A 20,854-nucleotide genomic window follows, 5' to 3' on the forward strand; every position below is an offset into this window, starting at 1 on the left:
TGACCCAAGTCGATGCATACCTGCTTCCACACGACTGGGAGACAGGCGTGCCACTTGGCCTTGTGGGTGACACACGGGCATGCTGTGGCGTGTGACCCCTGCAGAGATGAAAATTTTCTAAGTTTCCAAAAGGTTTCAAATGTCATCGGTTTAGTCCCGAACCTCTTTTGAGTATGTTTTAAGGCTTTGATGAGCCTAGTAAGGGACAATATGATTGCGAATATAAAGGTTTTAAATTGTATGCAAAATGTATGATTCGAATGTGTTTAAATGTTATGATGTAAGTCCGGTAATGCCTCGAACTCTGTTTCGGTTCCGGATACGGGTAAGGGGTGTTACATAGTCCAATTACAAATCAAGTGTATCCGAGAGAGAGGAATAAAGTTGATGACAGGCTTGCTAAGGTGGCTTCAGATAGGAATACAGAGGGGCAAATGTGTTAATTTCCCTGAGGAGATGTTAGATGAATTTGGGTTTGATAAAGTAGTTGAGTTTCAGTTTGTCATTATTTAGTAAGGTTGGTTAGTTTAGTTTTATTTACACACTAAAAGAAAAGTTGATTGCAACCAAAACTTTCAATAAAAGAGAAAATCAATATAATTGTACAATCAAACACTTATATTAGAAAATAAATTACTAAATTAGTTTTGTTAACAAAATGGTAAAATAGCTTTATTGTTAGAATTGATAATAATGTATGTTATCATAACTAAGACTTATCCAAAAATAGATTTGTTTTACCTTTATAAAAAGTAGTAAAATAAATTAAAAAATCACAAGATCAAAATTTGTAATTAAAAATATCTTCATATCATAGTCAACAAGACAATGGCTCCTCCATATCAATTATGCTTAGTTTTAGTTATTTTTTTATCAATCTTTTCTCTTTCTTCTTTGCCAACAAGTGCAATTATTCCAAAGGCTAATGTTTCCCTTCCGATACCTTCATCGCAACTAGTAGAAAATTTATGCAATGGCAAGGCAATTCAAAATCACAGGTTTTGCCTGAAAGCACTTTCCACTCCCGAAGTTATTGCGGCAATGGATACAACCCAACTAGGAACCCTCATTATGAAATTAGGAGCAGCAAATGCCAAAGCAACGTTGATTGTATATAATGAAATAATTAAGAAACCAGGTTCTCCCTAGGCTTTGAAAGCTCTTAATTGTTGCGTTGAAGCTTACAAATATGCAATCTTATCATTTGAAATGGTATCTTCAGAATTGGTTGAAGATCCCCAAACCGCAAACTATGATGTAGCTGTTATAGGTCCCGAAATTGCTAATTGTGAAAAGGAGCTGATTAATGCAAAGGTTCAAGCACCTCGACTCCTTGCTGGGAATCGATTTATAAAATATTATGTCTCAATGGGATATGAGATAACATCAACTCTCGAGCTTGAAAATCCAAATGAGTATTAGGCAAAAAAAAAAAAAGGGAATATGTATAGATAATAATGTGTGAATTTGTTATCTTGATTGATACAATATAATATTGATGGCATAGACTTGCTCCCATTGTTGGTGTTGTTGAAACTTTGAATTAATTTAAATAATCATTGTAAAATTGTATATTTTTTTCATATTCCATTAAGTTAATAAATCCTTAATATTCCAATTATTAGCTATTCAAAGTGGACTTAGAATGAAAAGGAAAATCCACAGATCAATAAGTAAATAAATCAATTCTAAAATAGATTCATTCCATTATAGAATGAAAAATAAAAGTACATCTTGCTCCGATAAGGGCTTACACTGCATCAGCTGAGAAATCAGTTTATCCAAATTATCATGTGAATTCAAACCCACCAAAGATTCCGTTTCTTTTAATTATTCTTTAACCTTAGATTCCCAAAATTTCCTCAAACTTGTTAATTCAAAAGAAAAATAAAACCTGATTTTTTTTCTTAGAAAGAAAAACGGGATCAAATTGTGCTGATTTCAATTTGTAAAAAAAAAAAATTGATTTCAACAATTAATTTGATCATTAATGATTTCTCTAACTTTTAGATACCATAAAAATTCAGTCCAATGAATAACAAATTCCGCTTATTCTGTTAAGAAATTTTATGTGACATTTTTATATGTAAAAATTCAGTCCAACCAGCAATTTCATATGCCACCTAATTTTAAATGCATTGAAGTTATAACTATAAACAGCTAGATTAGAATTATTGTTCGGTAAACTATCAAAATAGTTACTTTTGTCACCTATATTTAAAATATTATATTTTAGTCACTTACTTTATCATATTGTAATATTTTAGTCACTGAGTGTTAATTATCGTTAAAGGTGTAACGGTAAGCTGATCTGACAAGTTATATCATCATTTCAGCTGAAAATTTTAGATTATACAATTGGTCTCTATATTTTTTTCATTTTGAATTTTTTTTCTTTTATATTCTTTGAACTTTCCTTTTTTTTCTTTATTTTCCATTCTCTTCTTCTTCTCCCTCTGTTTTCCCCTTTTCACCATTTCTTTTAACGTAGTTTTTCTATGTTTTCCAATTGTTAACACTAGTCCCTATATATTTTTTTGAACAATTTAATTTTTTCTTTTTCTTTTTTTATTTTCCTTTTCTTCTTCCCTTTATTTCTCTCTCTTCTTATATTTTTCACTATAGAAACATAAATTTTGCCTAGCAAAGACTAGGTTATTGAGAGATCCAAATTGGATTCAACTTTCGCCTTTTCTTTTTTCATAAACTTAAAAAAGTTTTAACAAATGAAAAACATAGAAAAACTACGTTAAATGAGATAGAGAAGGAAGAAAAACAGAGGGAGAAGCAAAAGAGAATGGAAAATAAAGAAAAAAAAAAGAAGTTAAAAGAACGTAAAAGAAAAAAATTAAATTGCTCAAAGCGAAAAAAATATGAGGATCAATTGTATAATTTAACTTAAAATTTTTGATCGAAATGATGATTTAACGTGCCACGTCAGTTTACCGTTACACCGTTAACAGCAACTAACGACTCAGTGACCAAAATGTTACAACGCGTTAACGTAAGTAACTAAAATGTAACATTTCAAACATAAGTAAGTAAAATGTAACCTACGGTAAACAAAAGTTACTATAAGTCATTGGGCTATTAAGTATTTTTTTTTAAGGCTAGCAAGCTTCAAGCATCAATTCGATAATCGATATTGTGGATTAGTACCCATCAATGAGTAGAAGAATGTATCTTAGGTCAAAGTTGATCTGACAGTCAATGTTGGAGATCGAATAAAAACGTTGTTTGGATTTTGGCTCGTAAATTTGTGACGGTAAAAGTTGTTCTATTGAAAAAACTGAACCGTACAAGAAAAGGGAAAAGAGAGCTTTCAATTGTTGTAGGTGCCGCATTACAAATGGAAAAGACTATATGTCAACGATTTTAACAATCCAGTGACTTAAATGAAAACTTTTCCATAGTTATGTGACCATTAAATAATTTTTTGAAGTTGAGTGACCAAAATGTAAACTTACTAATAGTTTAGTGATATTTACTATAGTTTAAGTCTTATTGGTGTAGCCCCCTCTCTCAATTAATAGCTTCACTTTTCGATTTTAAAAACACTTTTTAAAAATGTTTTGGATAATAGTTTTTATGATAAAACTTATAGTTTATAATTATTTTTTTCTTTTTTGTATTTTTTAGAGGGTTAATATGTAGTTTGCTCTTTAAATTTATCCAAAAACTCTTAGTTGATACCTAAATTTTTTTGTACTTAATTGGTACCTGAGTTTGAAAATTTTCACACGCAACACATTATCTCAATTCGTTAAAAACTTTAACTTTCTAAAGGTTAATATATAGTTTGTCCCCCGAACTTATCCAAAAGTACCTAATTGTACATGAATTTGTCTAAAAATATAAATTTTTAAAGTTTTTTAATTTAGTTCATGTCCACCATGTGTCATACTCAGAGGTTGTCACAAGTCACCATTAGATTGGCCATTAGTGCCACGTCAGCACAAACTAATAGTGTTAGTGTAAAGGTACCAATCTAGGTGACGGAATACAAGTTCAGGTACCAACTAAGTATTTTGGACAAGTTTAATCGGCAAACTACATATTAACCATTTTTTAAATGACAAAGAAAAACAATACTAAAAACACATTCAATATATTATTATTTTTAAACAATAAATCGAACCGATATAAGGTTGAAAACTTTAAGCCTAAGCTTAGACCACGAACAAGCAATATAATAATATAGAAGAACTACAATAGTAAAATTACTTTGTAATAATGTTGCCAATGACATATAATAAAATATTAAGGAGATTTCCACAAGCTTGGCAAAACAGTACAATTCAACCTATAAGAGTCACTTGTCTAGACATCTCCCTATTGATTCTGAACATCCTTTGGTAGGAAATTTTATGCATTATATACCGAGGGGGATGTTAGGATGGAAACATGTTTTGCTACTGCCAGGGTGTTACATGTAAACAAAATGGAGAATGAAATCCTTGGATATAACCACTATTTTGGGAGTATTTCTATTTTTGAAGCTGAAATTTGTGGATACTTGATGGTTTTGCCATTATTCAGAGAAAGAGGTACAAGAATGTGTTGATACACATGGATAGCCTGGAATTCGTTAAAGCTTTGCAGGTTAGCTGCTTGGCCAGTTCGTCCTCAGCCTTGATAAGAAGGATTCATTTGTTTTTACAAATTATAGTCCAATTACAAATCAAGTGTATTCCGAGAGAAAGGAATAAAGTTGATGACAGGCTTGCTAAGGTGGCTTCAGATAGGAATACAGAGGGGCAAGTGTTTGTTAATTTCCCGAAGGAGATGTTTGATAAATTTGGGTTTGATAAAATAGTTGAGTTTCCGTTTGTCATTATTTAGTAGGGTTGGTTAGTTTTATTTACACATCAAAAGAAAAGTTAATTGCAACCAAAATTTTCAATAAAAAGAGAAAAATCAATATAATTGTACAATCAAACACTTATATTAGAAAATAAATTACTAAATTAGTTTTGTTAACAAAATTGTAAAATAGCTTTATTGTTAGAATTGATAATAATGTATGTTATCATAACTAAGACTTATCCAAAAATAGATTTGTTTTACCTTTATAAAAAGTAGTAAAATAAATTAAAAATCACAAGATCAAAATTTGTAATTAAAAATATCTCCATATCATAGTCAACAAGACAATGGCTCCTCCATATCAATTATGCTTAGTTTTAGTTATTTTTTTATCAATCTTTTCGCTTTCGTCTTTGCCAACAAGTGCAATTATTCCAAAGGCTAATGTTTCCCTTCCGATACCTTCATCGCAACTAGTAGAAAATTTATGCAATGGCAAGGCAATTCAAAATCACGTGTTTTGCCGAAAGCACTTTCCACTCCGAAGTTATTGCGGCAATGGATACAACCCAACTAGGAACCCTCATTATGAAATTAGGAGCAGCAAATGCCAAAGCAACGTTGAATGTATATAATGAAATAATTAAGAAACCGAGTTCTCCCTGTGCTTTGAAAGCTCTTAATTGTTGCGTTGAAGCTTACAAATATGCAATCTTATCATTTGAAATGGTATCTTCGAATTGGTTGAAGATCCCCAAACCGCAAACTATGATGTAGTGTTATAGGTCCCGAAATTGCTAATTGTGAAAAGGAGCTGATTAACGCAAAGGTTCAAGCACCTCGACTCCTTCTTTGGGAATCGATTTATAAAATATTATGTCTCAATGGGATATGAGATAACATCAACTCTCGAGCTTGAAAATCCAAATGAGTATTAGGCAAAAAAAATAAGGGAATATGTATAGATAATAATGTGTGAATTTGTTATCTTAATTGATACAATATAATATTGATGGCATAGACTTGTTCCCATTGTTTCTGTTGTTGAAACTTTGAATTAATTTAAATAATCATTGTAAAATTGTATATTTTTTCATATTCCATTCAGTTAATAAATCCTTAATATTCCAATCATTAGTTATTCAAAGTGGACTTAGAATGATAAGAAAAATCCACAGATCAATAAGTAAATAAATCAATTCTAAAATAGATTCATTCCATTATAGAATGAAAAATAAAAATACCTCTTGCTCCGATAAGGGCTTACATTGCATCAGCTGAGAAATCTGTTTATCTAAATTATCATGTGAATTCAAACCCACCGAAGATTCCATTTCTTTTTATTATTCTTTAACCTTAGATTCCCAAAATTTCCTCAAACTTGTTAATTCAAAAGAAAAATAAAACCTGATTTTTTTTCTTAGAAAGAAAAATGGGATCAAATTGTGCAGATTTCAATTTCTAAAAAAAAAAGTGATTTCAACAATTAATTTGATCATTAATGATTTCTCTACTTTTAGATACCATAAAAATTCAGTCCAATGAATAGCAAATTCCGCTTATTCTGTTAAGAAATTTTATGTGACATTTTTATATGTAAAAATTTAGTCAAACCAGCAATTTCATATGCCACCTAATTTTAAATGCATTGAAGTTATAACTATAAACAGCTAGATTAGAATTATTGTTCGGTAAACTATCAAAATAGTTACTTTTGTCACCTATATTTAAAATGTTATATTTTAGTCACTTACTTTATCATATTGTAATATTTTAGTCACTGAGTGTTAATTATCGTTAAAGGTGTAACGGTTAGCTGATCTGAAAAGTTATATCATCATTTCAACCGAAAATTTTAGATTATACAATTGGTCCCTATATTTTTTCATTTTGAAATTTTTAATTTTTTTTTTATATTCTTTGAACTTTCCTTTTTTCTTTATTTTCCATTCTTTTCTCCTTCTCTCTCTGTTTTCCCCTCTTCTCCATTTCTTTTAACGTAGTTTTTCGATGTTTTCCAATTGTTAAAACTAGTCCCTATATATTTTTTTGAACAATTTAATTTTTTATTTTTTATTTATTTTCCTTTTCTTCTTCCCCTTTATTTCTCTCTCTTCTTATTTTTTTCACTACAGAAACATAAATTTTGCCTACCAAAGACTAGGTTATTGAGAGATCCAAATTGGATTCAACTTTCGCCTTTTCTTTTTTCATAAACTTAAAAAAGTCTTAACAAATGAAAAACATAGAAAAACTACGTTAAAGGAGATAGAGAAGGGAGAAAAACAGAGGGAGAAGCAAAAGAGAATGGAAAATAAAGAAAAAAAAGAAGTTAAAAGAACGTAAAAGAAAAAAATTAAATTGCTCAAAGCGAAAAAAATATGAGGATCAATTGTATAATTTAACTTAAAATTTTTGTTCGAAATGATGATTTAACGTGCCACGTCAGTTTACCGTTACACCGTTAACATCAACTAACGACTTAGTGACTAAAATGTTACAACACGTTAACGTAAGTAACTAAAATGTAACATTTCAAACATAAGTGACTAAAATGTAACCTACGGTAAACAAAAGTTACAATAAGTCATTGGGCTATTAAGTTTTTTTTTTAAGGCTAGCAAGCTTCAAGCATCAATTCGATAATCGATATTATGGATTAGTACCCATCAATGAGTAGAAGAATGTATCTTAGGTCAAAGTTGATCTGACAGTCAATGTTGGAGATCGAATAAAAAAGTTGTTTGGATTTTGGCTCGTAAATTTGTGATGGTAAAAGTTGTTTTATTGAAAAAACTGAACCGTACAAGAAAAGGGAAAAGAGAGCTTTCAATTGTTGTAGGTGCCGCATTACAAATGGAAAAGACTATATGTCAACGATTTTAACAATCCAGTGACTTAAATGAAAACTTTTCCATAGTTATGTGACCATTAAATAATTTTTTGAAGTTGAGTGACCAAAACGTAAACTTACTAATTGTTTAGTGACATTTACTATAGTTTAAGTCTTATTGGTGTAGCCCCCTCTCTCAATTAATAGCTTCACTTTTCGATTTTAAAAACACTTTTTAAAAATGTTTTGGATAATATTTTTTTTGATAAAAACTTATAGTTTATAATTGTTTTTTTTCTTTCTTGTATTTTTTTAGAGGGTTAATATGTAGTTTGCTCTTTAAATTTATCCAAAAACTCTTAGTTGATACCTGAATTTTTTTGTACTTAATTGGTACCTGAGTTTGAAAATTTTCACACGCAACACATTATCTCAATTCGTTAACAACATTAACTTTCTAAAGGTTAATATATAGTTTGTCCCCTGAACTTATCCAAAAGTACCTAAGTGTACATGAATTTGTCTAAAAATATATATTTTTAAAGTTTTTTAATTTAATTCATGTCCACCATGTGTCATACTCAGAGGTTGTCACAAGTCACCATTAGATTGGCCATTAGTGTCACGTCAGCACAAACTAATAGTGTTAGTGTAGAGGTACCAATGTAGGTGACGGAATACAAGTTCAGGCACCAACTAAGTATTTTGGACAAGTTTAATCGGCAAACTACATATTAACCATTTTTTAAATGACAAAGAAAAACAATACTAAAAACACATTCAATATATTATTATTTTTAAACAATAAATCGAACCGATATAAGGTTGAAAATTTTAAGCCCAAGCTTAGACCACGAACAAGCAATATAATAATATAAAAGAACTACAATAGTAAAATTACTTTGTAATAATGTTGCCAATGACATATAATAAAATATTAAGGAGATTTTCACAAGCTTGGCAAAACAGTACAATTCAACCTATAAGAGTCACTTGTCTAGACATATCCCTATTGATTCTGAACATCCTTTGGTAGGAAATTTTATGCATTATTTACCGAGGGGGATGTTAGGATGGAAACATGTTTTGCTACTACCGAGGTGTTACATGTAAACAAAATGGAGAATGGAATCCTTGGATATAACCACTATTTTGGGAGTATTTCTATTTTTGAAGCTGAAATTTGTGGATACTTGATGGTTTTGCCATTATTCAGAAAAAAAGGTACAAGAATGTGTCGATACACATGGATAGCTTGGAATTCGTTAAAGCTTTGCAGGTTAGCTGCTTGGCCAGTTCGTCCTCAGCCTTGATAAGAAGGATTCATTTGTTTTTACAAATTATAGTCCAATTACAAATCAAGTGTATTCGAGAGAGAGGAATAAAGTTGATGACAGCTTGCTAAGGTGGGTTCAGATAGGAATACAGAGGGCAAGTGTTTGTTAATTTCCCTGAGGAGATGTTAGATGAATTTGGGTTTGATAAAATAGTTGAGTTTCCATTTGTCATTATTTAGTAGGGTTGGTTAGTTTTATTTACACACCAAAAGAAAAGTTGATTGCAACCAAAATTTTCAATAAAAAGAGAAAAATCAATATAATTGTACAATCAAACACTTATATTAGAAAATAAATTACTAAATTAGTTTTGTTAACAAAATTGTAAAATAACTTTATTGTTATAATTGATAATAATGTATGTTATCATAACTAAGACTTATCCAAAAATAGATTTGTTTTACCTTTATAAAAAGTAGTAAAATAAATTAAAAAATCACAAAATCAAAATTTGTAATTAAAAATATCTTAATATCATAGTCAACAAGACAATGGCTCCTCCATATCAATTATGCTTAGTTTTAGTTATTTTTTATCAATCTTTTCTCTTTCTTCTTTGCCAACAAGTGCAATTATTCCAAAGGCTAATGTTTCCCTTCCGATACCTTCATCGCAACTAGTAGAAAATTTATGCAATGGCAAGGCAATTCAAAATCACAAGTTTTGCCTGAAAGCACTTTCCACTCCTAAAGTTATTGCGGCAATGGATACAACCCAACTAGGAACCCTCATTATGAAATTAGGAGCAGCAAATGCCAAAGCAACGTTGAATGTATATAATGAAATAATTAAGAAACCAGGTTCTCCCCAGGCTTTGAAAGCTCTTAATTGTTGCGTTGAAGCTTACAAATATGCAATCTTATCATTTGAAATGGTATCTTCAGAATTGGTTGAAGATCCCCAAACCGCAAACTATGATGTAGCTGTTATAGGTCCCGAAATTGCTAATTGTGAAAAGGAGTTGATTAACGCAAAGGTTCAAGCACCTCGACTCCTTGCTGGGAATCGATTTATAAAATATTATGTCTCAATGGGATATGAGATAACATCAACTCTCGAGCTTGAAAATCCAAATGAGTATTAGGCAAAAAAAAAAGGGAATATGTATAGATAATAATGTGTGAATTTGTTATCTTGATTGATACAATATAATATTGATGGCATAGACTTGTTCCCATTGTTGCTGTTGTTGAAACTTTGAATTAATTTAAATAATCATTGTAAAATTGTATATTTTTTTCATATTCCATTAAGTTAATAAATCCTTAATATTCCAATCATTAGCTATTCAAAGTGGATTTAGAATCTAACCAAACCGAAATAATATCAACCATCTTACCTCTTCCATTTATGACCTTTTTGCAAAAATCTGTAATAATTACACTTATTGTTCTAAGACGTATTTATCGTCTCCCACCCTACTTGTGCCATACTCCATTTCAATTTATTGCTTTCTTTAATTGCCTTCTCCTTAATGCCTTCTTTTAATTCCTTGCATCCAAATGTACTAGTGAACTTTCCCTTATTATCCTTTGAAAATTACTTTATTCAACTTCAAGAAAGAATAATGAGTCATTTGTAAAGAAAATATGGGGAGACAAAGATCATTTAAATTGACATTACTGTAGCGACGTAAAAAAAATTTGCTTAGCTCGGTCGCTAATTGTGGCGATTTATTAAAAAAAGTTTGAAATTTGACGTTTGATTTTTGAAATTAAAAGGGTGTCGCCACCGATCCTTTTTATAGGTGTGATCGGACACCTAATAAATTTACTTTTAAAACAAAAAGAAGGCCAAGTTTAGGTCTACGTGAAAGTCCAGAGAAAAATTAGGGTTCGGGAGTCGGTTACGCGCAAGGAAGGTATTAGCACCCTCGCGACGCCCAAAATTAGTATTTTATAAACAAGTGTTGTCTTAATTTTCAAAAATACGAGTTCAATGTAAGATTTAATCGTGATCCGATTGAAACACGAGAATTTTCAATCAATTTTTCTTGATTTTTGAGAAGGATATACCGTTTTAACACGAGTCAATTGATATTCACCCAACATAGCGATGAAATCGATGACTTAAAATTGCCTTGCTTATTGAAAATTAATTAGAAAAAGATTTTCGTAAAGCAAATTGACATGAAATAAAGATAAATAAATGATAGATCTAGAAGTGTATTGAAACAAATATAAGTGTGACAATAATATTATAAACAATGAAGATATAATGTAATGCTAAAATTAAATATGAGATGGAAACAATGAATGTATATACGTAATAATGACATTAAGAATATGTACATAAAATAGGAATAATATGGGTACATAATATATATATACATACATAACATATTTAAAATAAACATATACAATACACATATATAACAGACCTATGCTAATAATAATAGCAAAAATAGTAACAATGAAAATATATATATATATATATATATATATATATATATATATATATATATACCAAATAACATATAATAATATTGAAGTAAAATAGTAAGTGGAGATAATAAGTATAATAATGAATATAATGATATATGAAATTAAAACTATATATATAGAATATGTGTACAGGAATAAAATATGTGTAAATATTAATGATAAATATAGTAGGAATAAAACAAATGTAATAATAATATATGTACAATATGATAAAAATAAGCATATACGTATAATAGAATTTAAAAATATATATACATGGGATAATATGGAAATATATATATAGGGTAATATATACAAAAAATTTAACCAATAATACTGAAAATACATGTTCATAATATATATAGAACGTATATATTTTATGATATTAAAACATTTACATAATATATACATACATAATTACAATGTTAAAACGATTAATGTTAATAATAATACTAATATTACAAAAGGTATACTTATATATATATAAATTAAAGATATATACATATATAAAATAAAATACATGAATGATACGATATTTAGTATATATGTAATATGTCTAATAAAATAATAATATACATAAAATATACATAATATATACGTATATAACAAAACATACACCATATTATAATAGTAATGGTATTAAAATACAAAAAAGAACAATGTTACATAACTAAAATACTATACATATAAATCTATGTACATAAATAGAAATATATATTATAATAATAATAATAATAATAATAATAATAATAATAATAATAATAATAATAATAATAATAAACATAATAACAAGATTGAAATAAAAAACAAATACAATAAAGATATTGAAATAAAGTAATAAAAATAAGCCTATACTTAAATATATATATATATATATATACATATATACTAAAACACATATAAATATTGGTAATAATAATGATAATAATAATATTGAAATATAAAAATAAGTATAGCATTAAAAATATAAAAACTAAATACAAACACATGTATGTATCCGCATATAACAATAGTAGAGTGAAAATAATGTATGCAAACAAATTCGAAAAAAGAAAAAAAGAAAAGAAATAAGATAATTCGACCTTTGTAATCCAATTCTTGATCTGATTTCCTTGTTTTGTTTCTGATTTCTTGTTTTGATTCTCGGTCTATGCTCTATCTGTTAGTTTCACTTTCTTTTTGTTTTGTATCCTTGAAACCTTTTTCTTTTTTTTTATTCCAAAAAATCCGACTTTTACATAGAATTTTAAAGGCTTTTATAGCCATTTACAAGTGATTTGATACTGCTTATTGCGTGTTTTGTGCTTCCTTTTGCAGGTGACGGAATGGGAGCAGTTGGTAGCAGGTGGAGTGGCGGTTTGGTGGCTGACATGGGGAGGCAGACCTAGGTGCGGCGCACCTAGGGTTTTTTCATTTTCTTTTTCTTTTTTTCTGATCTGGGCTTGGGATATATTAATTGGGTCTGGGTTTGGTGGGTATTGGGTTTTAAAAAAAGGTTAAGGGGTTTAATTATAATGGGGTTGTTTTGTATTGGGCTGAATCGGATGGTTTAGGCTTTAGATGGGTTTAATTTGTATTGGGTGTTGGGTCTGATGTAAATGGGTCTAAAATTGGGCCCAAAATTGGCCTGTACAATTACTAAGATATTTTTCTCTATCCGTGGAAAAAAAATGATGTCACTTTGCAGCATTTTGTTTTTCTTAGCAAATTGAAATCAAACCAAGCTTGGGCCAGTTCTTTCTCATTTGTTCTTTGGTTCTTTGGTTCTTTGGTTCTTTTTAACAAATTGAAATCAAACTATCTAGATTGGGCCAGTTCTTTCTCATTTTTTCTTTGCAAATGATTTGGTAATCTATTCGAAAGCGGACTTAAAGAATGTTCGGATCCTTAAAGGAATTCTTCACTGCTTCTGTAGTTTTTCAAGCCATTAAGTCAATGCCCAGAAAACTGACATTTTCTTTTCTGAAGGAGTGGGTGATGATCTTAGTAACATGCTAAGTGGGTTACTTGGCTTACAAAGGGCCCAAGATGTAACAGCCCGATTTTGGGCCTAGTCGGAACAGTAGTTTCGGGACCACTATTTCGAGGCCAGAGAAAATTATTTTAGTATTATTTTGTGTTATAATATAATTTCATAATATAATAAAGTTGCATGTATTACTGAGATAAGTGAAAATGTGTTTATAACAAGTTGGAAATTTGAAATGTTTGAATCAATATGCGTAAAGCTATGTTGTTGTTGAATATGTATTTGCTTGAGAGTCAAAAGTTTAGAGGCTTTACAATCTTCGCCCTCTTACCAGAATAGAGTTATACATGAGATTCTCGAGAGATATGTTGCATAAGCTTGCAAAATTGAAACTGAACAGTACAATAATGGAATAGTATGAGATTAGCGAAGACAGAATTAGTTAGAGGAATAACATCAGACTCACACAGATGTCTGAGTATAACAGATTCAATTAAACAAAAGTGATGGCTATCTTTCTCTTCTGAGTATTCTATGTTTTCCTCAATTCTGGGGAATATGTATGGTTATCCCTTTCGAATGGAAATTCTATCATACGAGGATGATAGTGACTGTGATATTAGATGAAAAGCTCTATTGGTCCAGTTAGTTATGATTGACATTTTCCCCATCTCTTCAGATTTCTATTCTGATATATTGGAATGAAGTTGATAGTAAAAAAAAAATCTATGTGAGATTATTCTGATGTTCTATTGATTATGGTTTATATATGCGAGAATTATATTATCTTTGTTACGAGAAATTCTAGAGCGTACAGACAGTAGTTTCCTTCTGGTTTTCTCTGAGGGATTTTCCGGATCATCTTTATTATTTTCTTCTGGATTATATTCTCGGATTTCTGGTATAGTCTTTATATCTTGGAATTTCTTATATGGGCTTTTTTCTCGTTCTTGTTTCGAGAATTATCAAGCTTGGCTTATCTTTACGAGTAATCTTTGACTTGCGATATTAGAATCTGTTATGATTAAGCTTCTGGCTCGACCGTAGAAGTGTGGGGATTTCAGTGTCGAGATTTCTTTAAAATTCCTGGGGTAAAGAATGGTTATTCTGCAAAAGTAAATCTGAGTTATGTGCATTTAAGTTTATTTTCGGTTCGAGAATCTTTGTTACGTGTTCTTTGGTAAGTAGTCGACAATCGTAAATGATGGGGTTTTATTCTTGAAAGTATGTTATGGAAACATATTAGTTGGATTTCTCTTGTTCGAGAGATGTTATAAGTATAGTTATCCTGATTAATAAAGAGACCACATCTATGAAGTTGGAATCATTTGATTCATGTTAGTAAAGTTTCTAAATAGTTGATGATCAGAGTATAGAAATGTGGCTATAAGTGGTAAATTAAACAAGTAAAGCATGATTCGACTTTTAATTTGGAATTTCAGGGAGGATTTGATTTCTGGTTTCTATTACTATTAATTCAGAGTAAGATTTCAGTACTGAGAAACTCTGGGTATACAGAGAATTGAGTACAGAGTTCACAGCAGTATCTTGTCTATTCGTTCAAAGGATGTCAAATTTTCTATAGGGTAAAGCCGAATATCAAATGTATTCGAGATTATTATTGTCAGTAATGACAGTAGGAAGAAAATGAGAAAGGACTGTTATGAATTTCGTATCAGAATGTCCCTCATTCCCAAGAAAAATGAGGGATGCAAGTTGAATTGTGATAGATTGATGATGGAAGTCCGCATGATTATTTTAGTATGTACAAATATATTATTCGACAGATGTGACTGAGTTGTATGTTTCTGAGTTTATAGTTCCAAGAATGTCAGTCTCCAGTGTTTCAAATTGAGCTCCGAGGTTTATACCTCAACTATGGAAAACCTGAGCTTGTGCTGAGTTGTTTTGTAAGTTGTGAGAAAAAGATATAAGTGACTCGTGAAAGTAGAGAACAACTTTTTCTAGTAAGATTTTCGGGGACGAAAATCCCTAAAGGGGGAAAGAAATGTAACAGCCCGATTTTGGGCCTAGTCGAACAAAGAGTTTCGGGACCACTATTTCGAGGCCGATAAAATTATTTTAGTATTATTTTGTGTTATAATATAATTTTATAAGTGCATGTAAATTTTGGTAAGTTAATTTTAGCGATTTCTAGTCCAATTTCAAAAAGGACTAAATCGTAAAAGGTAAAAGTTGTGTGTTAATGCCTAAATGTGTTAATAGACTAGAGAACTAAAATTGGAGGCATTTAAAGGAAATTAGACCCTTTTAAGTGTGTGGCGGCCAAGGGAGACCAATTGGTCAAAAGGCCAAAATTTGTGGCTTTTATGTGTTTTAATTGACTAATTAGTAATAAAATAAAGAAAAGAAAATATCATCTTTTCTTCATCTTCTCTCCACCGAAAAATGGCAGCAAAGAAAGGGTTTAGAAGCTGGAAACTTTCAGCAAAGAAACTCCCTTTATAGTAAGTGATTTTAATGTCTTTGCTTGATGATTTTTACATTTTTGGAACCCCTAAAGCATGAGCTTTCATAAGAGGGGATTATTTTGCAAAATGATGAAGAGTCTAGGGTTTTACCATGAGAGTAAATGTGTTGTTTTCTGTGTTTTTATGGAAGATTATGAGTCCTAGTTGTCTAATAAACAACTTTTGTGAAAGAAATTGCATGAAAATACCTTAAAAACGGCTAAATTGCTAAGTTGTAAAATGAATTGTAAATGTGTAAAATAGTTGAAATTATGAGTTGCTGTAGTTATGAAAATGGTTCATCTAAACTTAAGGAGTAAAGAAATGTGATAAAAATTAATTTACGAGCATTGGGGCAAAAGTGCAAATATGCAAAAGTTTAGGGGTCAAAATGAAAGTTTGTAAAAATATGATTTTTAGACCCATATGAATATTGTGACTGATTGTTAGGCTAAATTGATGTTATAGATGATGAAAATTGAGATTTGGACCTAGAACGGAAAGAAATCAATTTATGGACGAGTATGTCTTTTCACCTTTGTGGTATCGAGGTAAGTTCGTATGTAAACAATACCATGCTATACATGTATTTAAATGTTATCATTACATGAATTGTACAGATATTAATGTGTATGTGATTAATAGAAATATGATAAGACAAAGCCTTAATAGGCAAGGAAAAATCCCGTTTGAACCTTAGGAATAAATTAGGATACGAGTGACATGTCACTAGGAATTATGAGTCTAGATGACTAGCTCGATAGTGAGCATTGAAATGTCATGAGATATGAGATAGCTTTAGCTACAATTGAGACACTTATGTGCAAAGGCTTTTCCGAGTATCCAATTAGTATTCCAAGTGTTCAACGGGCAATCCAAGGAAAGAGTTGATGATGGTCCCAATGAGGTAAGTCATTGGTGAGTATGCACTCGAGTTATGTTACGAGTTGTGCAAGTATGTATACTAAGCCTATGAGAATGCCTTGATATGTGATGATCTATGATGCATAATATGTGTTCTTACCATGATGGATAAAATGGTGTTATATTAATATTATGAACAATGACCATGAATGAGTAACTTAGCCTTGACAGATTTGAGTTACTGCAGTAGTGTAACTTTGAAAATACACTAAAAATAGTGGAAAATGAATTAGAGGCAGAATAAAATATGGGATTAAAGCTTAATGAGTCTATTTTCACATGAAAGAAATAGAGGAAGAAAAAGAATTCTATATTGTGTGATATTTAAATTCTCGTGAAATAAGGTCTGAATGAATTCGAGATCCCCTGTTCTGATTTTATAAATTCACTGTAAATTGTAAAAAAATTATTAAGAGTCATACCTTACATGCATGGATTCCTTATTGAGTCTATCTTTAAGGGAAACAAACGTCATGATCATTGGAATTATGTACAGGGAGAAATTCGGTTCGTAGTGCATAGGGGTCAGAGTAGTCATACCCTAAAATAGGGGAAACTTTAACTAATAAACTGTGCTAAATGGCTTGACCAAAACTTCTAGAAAAAAATTAGTAAGTAGACATACGAGTCTAGTTTCAAGAGAAATAGACGAGAACATTATTTGAGTCTTGTACTATGATATAATTGAACTTTAGTACAGAAGGGTTGAAACTGTCAGACAGTGAATCAGGAGCAAACTTGAGAAATAAACTGTACTAATTAGCTATGTAAAAAATTCTGAAAATTTTATCGAAGAAAGATAAATGAGTCTAGTTTCAGGGAAAATTAACGAAACTTAATTTGGAGCTTCGTAGCTCCAGATATAAATAATTTAGTGACTGCTGCTCAGGAAGACAGCTTGTAGTGAACTTGAGAATATGTTGTAAACATTGATAAAACAAGTTAATGAGTTGCTTATTGTTTTCATATGAACTTACTAAGCGAAAGCTTACCCTCTTCTTTCCCATGTTTTCTAGAGTTTCCAGGTTAGCTCGGGTTGGAGGCCGTCAGAGGTATTATCACACTGTCGAGTTAACGCTATCAGCGTAAGTAAACTCAAGTGATTCTAGTCTATGGCATGTATAGGGTTTTAATGTGAGTATGTAATATTATGATTTAGCCAAAGGCATTGGCTTGTTATTAAGGTAGTATTGTAATATTATGATTTAGCCAAAGGCATTGGCTTGTTATTAAGGTAGTATTAGTCATGTAAATTGGCCTATGTCGGCTAATATCGTTATGGGCCCATATGATTATTCTTATGCATGTATGTTATTATCTCTTGTGATGTGGCTTACAACATGTATGCCTAGAGATTGAATTGAGATTCATTGATGAGCTAATAACTAATGCAGGATTAAGTGATTGGCAAATAGTTAATAATGCTTCATGAATGGTTTGTGGATATGATTATGCATGCTTTGCGATGGACATGTGGTTTGATGACATGTTGATAGCTATAGCATTAATATGGTAAAGATGAAAGAAAAACTTATTGTAATGGTTGCATGTGAAATTACCATGGTCATGTCATGTTAGGAATGTTTAAGTGCCTAATTTTGTCATGTTGTATGCTATTGTATAAGTATGCGTGCATGTGTTGTGAGTGTGACAAAATGGCTTGGAAAATAGCCTTGTATTTGTCTAGGTTTTTGGACATGGGTTCGGGACACGGGCGTGTCCTTAGCACCCGGGCGTGTGCTCTATACCTACATGTGCGTGTGGAGCCTTGATGCAAGAGATTTCCTAAGTTTTTCATGAGTTCTCGGTTGAGTCCCGAACCATCCCGAATGCATGTATTGGGCCTCGTAAGCTCGCATAAGGGACAGATTACATGTGAAAAGAAAAGTTTTTAATTATTTGAGATTTCATGGCCTTATTTAGTATGGAAGTGTTAGTAAAAGTCAGGTAGCACCTCGAACCGCGTCCCAACGTCGGATGCGGGCGAGGGGTGTTACATTTAGTGGTATCAGACCATGGTTTAGTCGGTTCTTGGACTAACCTAGCGTAATAGAATCTAGCTATACATGCCATAGTATTACTCATGATAGTGTGATATCTCTCGCCCCTAACAAAACTGTTGGTTAAGACAGGAATGAGTTCGAACCGAGCAAATCTTGATAAAGATAAGAGTAAAGTTGAGATTATGGAATCATGCTTATGATATGCTGAAAATTGGGAAAGGTATGAAAAGAAATCCATGATTTTTACATGACCTAGTATTCATTATATGATACTCTTGAGTCAAAGAATGTGAAATAGTGGAGCAAAACACAGTTAAGTTGTGAAAAATGCTTTTATGCATGTTAGTATTCATACGATGTTAAATGTCCAACTTGATTGGCCAAATGTTTATGAAAAGAAAGAAATTTGCTTGAAGTGACAGAATGTATGTATGAATGCTTTTATTGTATGATTAATAATCAGTATATATATGAGGTTGACATTTATGTTTAGATTAAGAAGTCAAGATGCAGTAATATTATATTTTATAATCTCAGTTAGAGAATCATAAATGTCACAATAGCATGAAAGTTGTAATGAAAGATCAAATTGGGTGGAACGCAAGGAATGAGTACGATCATTCACTAATGAATTGACAGAAAAGACCATGGTTGGACCATGGCAATACATGAGATTTGTGTGCCCGTGTAAGACCATGTATGGGACATGGCATCGGCATTGAGACGAAGGCTAGTGTAAGACATGTCTGGGACATGCATCGACTTCGAGATGTTAGCCAGTGTCAGACATGTCTGGGACATGCGTCGACTACGAGATGTGCTAGTGTAAGACATGTCTGGGACATGCGTTAGCACGGTTACATGTGTCAGTGTAAGACCTGTCTGGGACACGGCATCGACATAGATGGATGAGAGTTAGTATAAGACCATAGTTGAACTATGGCATCAAGTAAACGATGTACTCAAAACCGTAAGACGTTCTCCAATTTGATAAATATTGGAAAGTGATTAAGACTAAATGTGGAAACTTGATAAGACATTAAGGGTAATTTGAGAAAAAAGAAATGAAAGTTTGAGTTATGATAAATTCACTTATGTTTAGCTAATATTCGTATGAAATAAAGTTGCATGTATTACTGAGATAAGTGAAAATGTGTTTATAACAAGTTGGAAATTTGAAATGTTTGAATCAATATGCGTAAAGCTATGTTGTTGTTGAATATGTATTTGCTTGAGAGTCAAAAGTTTAGAGGCTTTACAATCTTCGCCCTCTTACCAGAATAGAGTTATACATGAGATTCTCGAGAGATATGTTGCATAAGCTTGCAAAAGTGAAACTGAACAGTACAATAATGGAATAGTATGAGATTAGCGAAGACAGAATTAGTTAGAGGAATAACATCAGACTCACACAGATGTCTGAGTATAACGGATTCAATTAAACAAAAGTGATGGCTATCTTTCTCTTCTGAGTATTCTATGTTTTCCTCAATTCTGGGGAATATGTATGGTTATCCCTTTCGAATGGAAATTCTATCATACGAGGATGCTAGTGACTGTGATATTAGATGAAAAGCTCTATTGGTCCAGTTAGTTATGATTGACATTTTCCCCATCTCTTCAGATTTCTATTCTGATATATTGGAATGAAGTTGATAGTAAAAAAAAAAAATCTATGTGAGATTATTCTGATGTTCTATTGATTATGGTTTATTTATGCGAGAATTATATTATCTCTGTTACAAGAAATTCTAGAGCGTACAGACAGTAGTTTCCTTCTGGTTTTCTCTGAGGGATTTTCCGGATCATCTTTATTATTTTCTTCTGGATTATATTCTCGGATTTCTGGTATAGTCTTTATATCTTGGAATTTCTTATATGGGCTTTTTTCTCGTTCTTGTTTCGAGAATTATCAAGCTTGGCTTATCTTTACAAGTAATCTTTGACTTGCGATGTTAGAATCTATTATGATTAAGCTTCTGGCTCGACCATAGAAGTGTGGGGATTTCAGTGTCGAGATTTCTTTAAAATTCCTGGGGTAAAGAATGGTTATTCTGCAAAAGTAAATCTGAGTTATGTGCATTTAAG

The 20,854-nt window shown here is 31.0% G+C and overlaps 2 protein-coding genes and 1 long non-coding RNA gene across 3 annotated transcripts; all 3 read left to right on the forward strand.

Annotated features, from left to right (window-relative positions):
* Positions 1-828: 828 nt before the first annotated feature.
* On the forward strand, positions 829-1,422 carry LOC128286858 (uncharacterized). Its single transcript, XM_053024626.1, has 2 exons — positions 829-1,138; positions 1,223-1,422. Exons 1-2 carry the CDS (start codon positions 829-831, stop codon positions 1,420-1,422), a joined length of 510 nt encoding a protein of 169 aa, XP_052880586.1.
* An 8,257-nt stretch (positions 1,423-9,679) lies between these two features.
* Positions 9,680-10,060, forward strand: LOC108451236 (uncharacterized). The gene has a single exon (XM_017748951.2). The coding sequence runs from the start codon at positions 9,680-9,682 to the stop codon at positions 10,058-10,060; it is 381 nt and encodes a 126-aa protein (XP_017604440.2).
* A 7,727-nt stretch (positions 10,061-17,787) lies between these two features.
* LOC128286955 (uncharacterized) lies at positions 17,788-18,185 on the forward strand. Its single transcript, XR_008277644.1, has 2 exons — positions 17,788-17,947; positions 17,998-18,185. It is a non-coding gene; the product is annotated as an uncharacterized LOC128286955 (long non-coding RNA).
* Positions 18,186-20,854: the final 2,669 nt, after the last annotated feature.

This window comes from Gossypium arboreum, chromosome 13 (genome assembly GCF_025698485.1).
Source record: "Gossypium arboreum isolate Shixiya-1 chromosome 13, ASM2569848v2, whole genome shotgun sequence".
Classification (NCBI taxonomy): domain Eukaryota; kingdom Viridiplantae; phylum Streptophyta; class Magnoliopsida; order Malvales; family Malvaceae; genus Gossypium; species Gossypium arboreum.

Coding starts and splice junctions, on each gene's coding strand:
- LOC128286858 (XM_053024626.1), top strand. CDS start 829: ATGGCTCCTCCATATCAATTATGCTTAGTTTTAGTTATTTTTTTATCA. Junction 1,139..1,222: donor TGAAATAATTAAGAAACCAG/GTTCTCCCTAGG, acceptor TGGTATCTTCAG/AATTGGTTGAAGATCCCCAA.
- LOC108451236 (XM_017748951.2), top strand. CDS start 9,680: ATGGATACAACCCAACTAGGAACCCTCATTATGAAATTAGGAGCAGCA.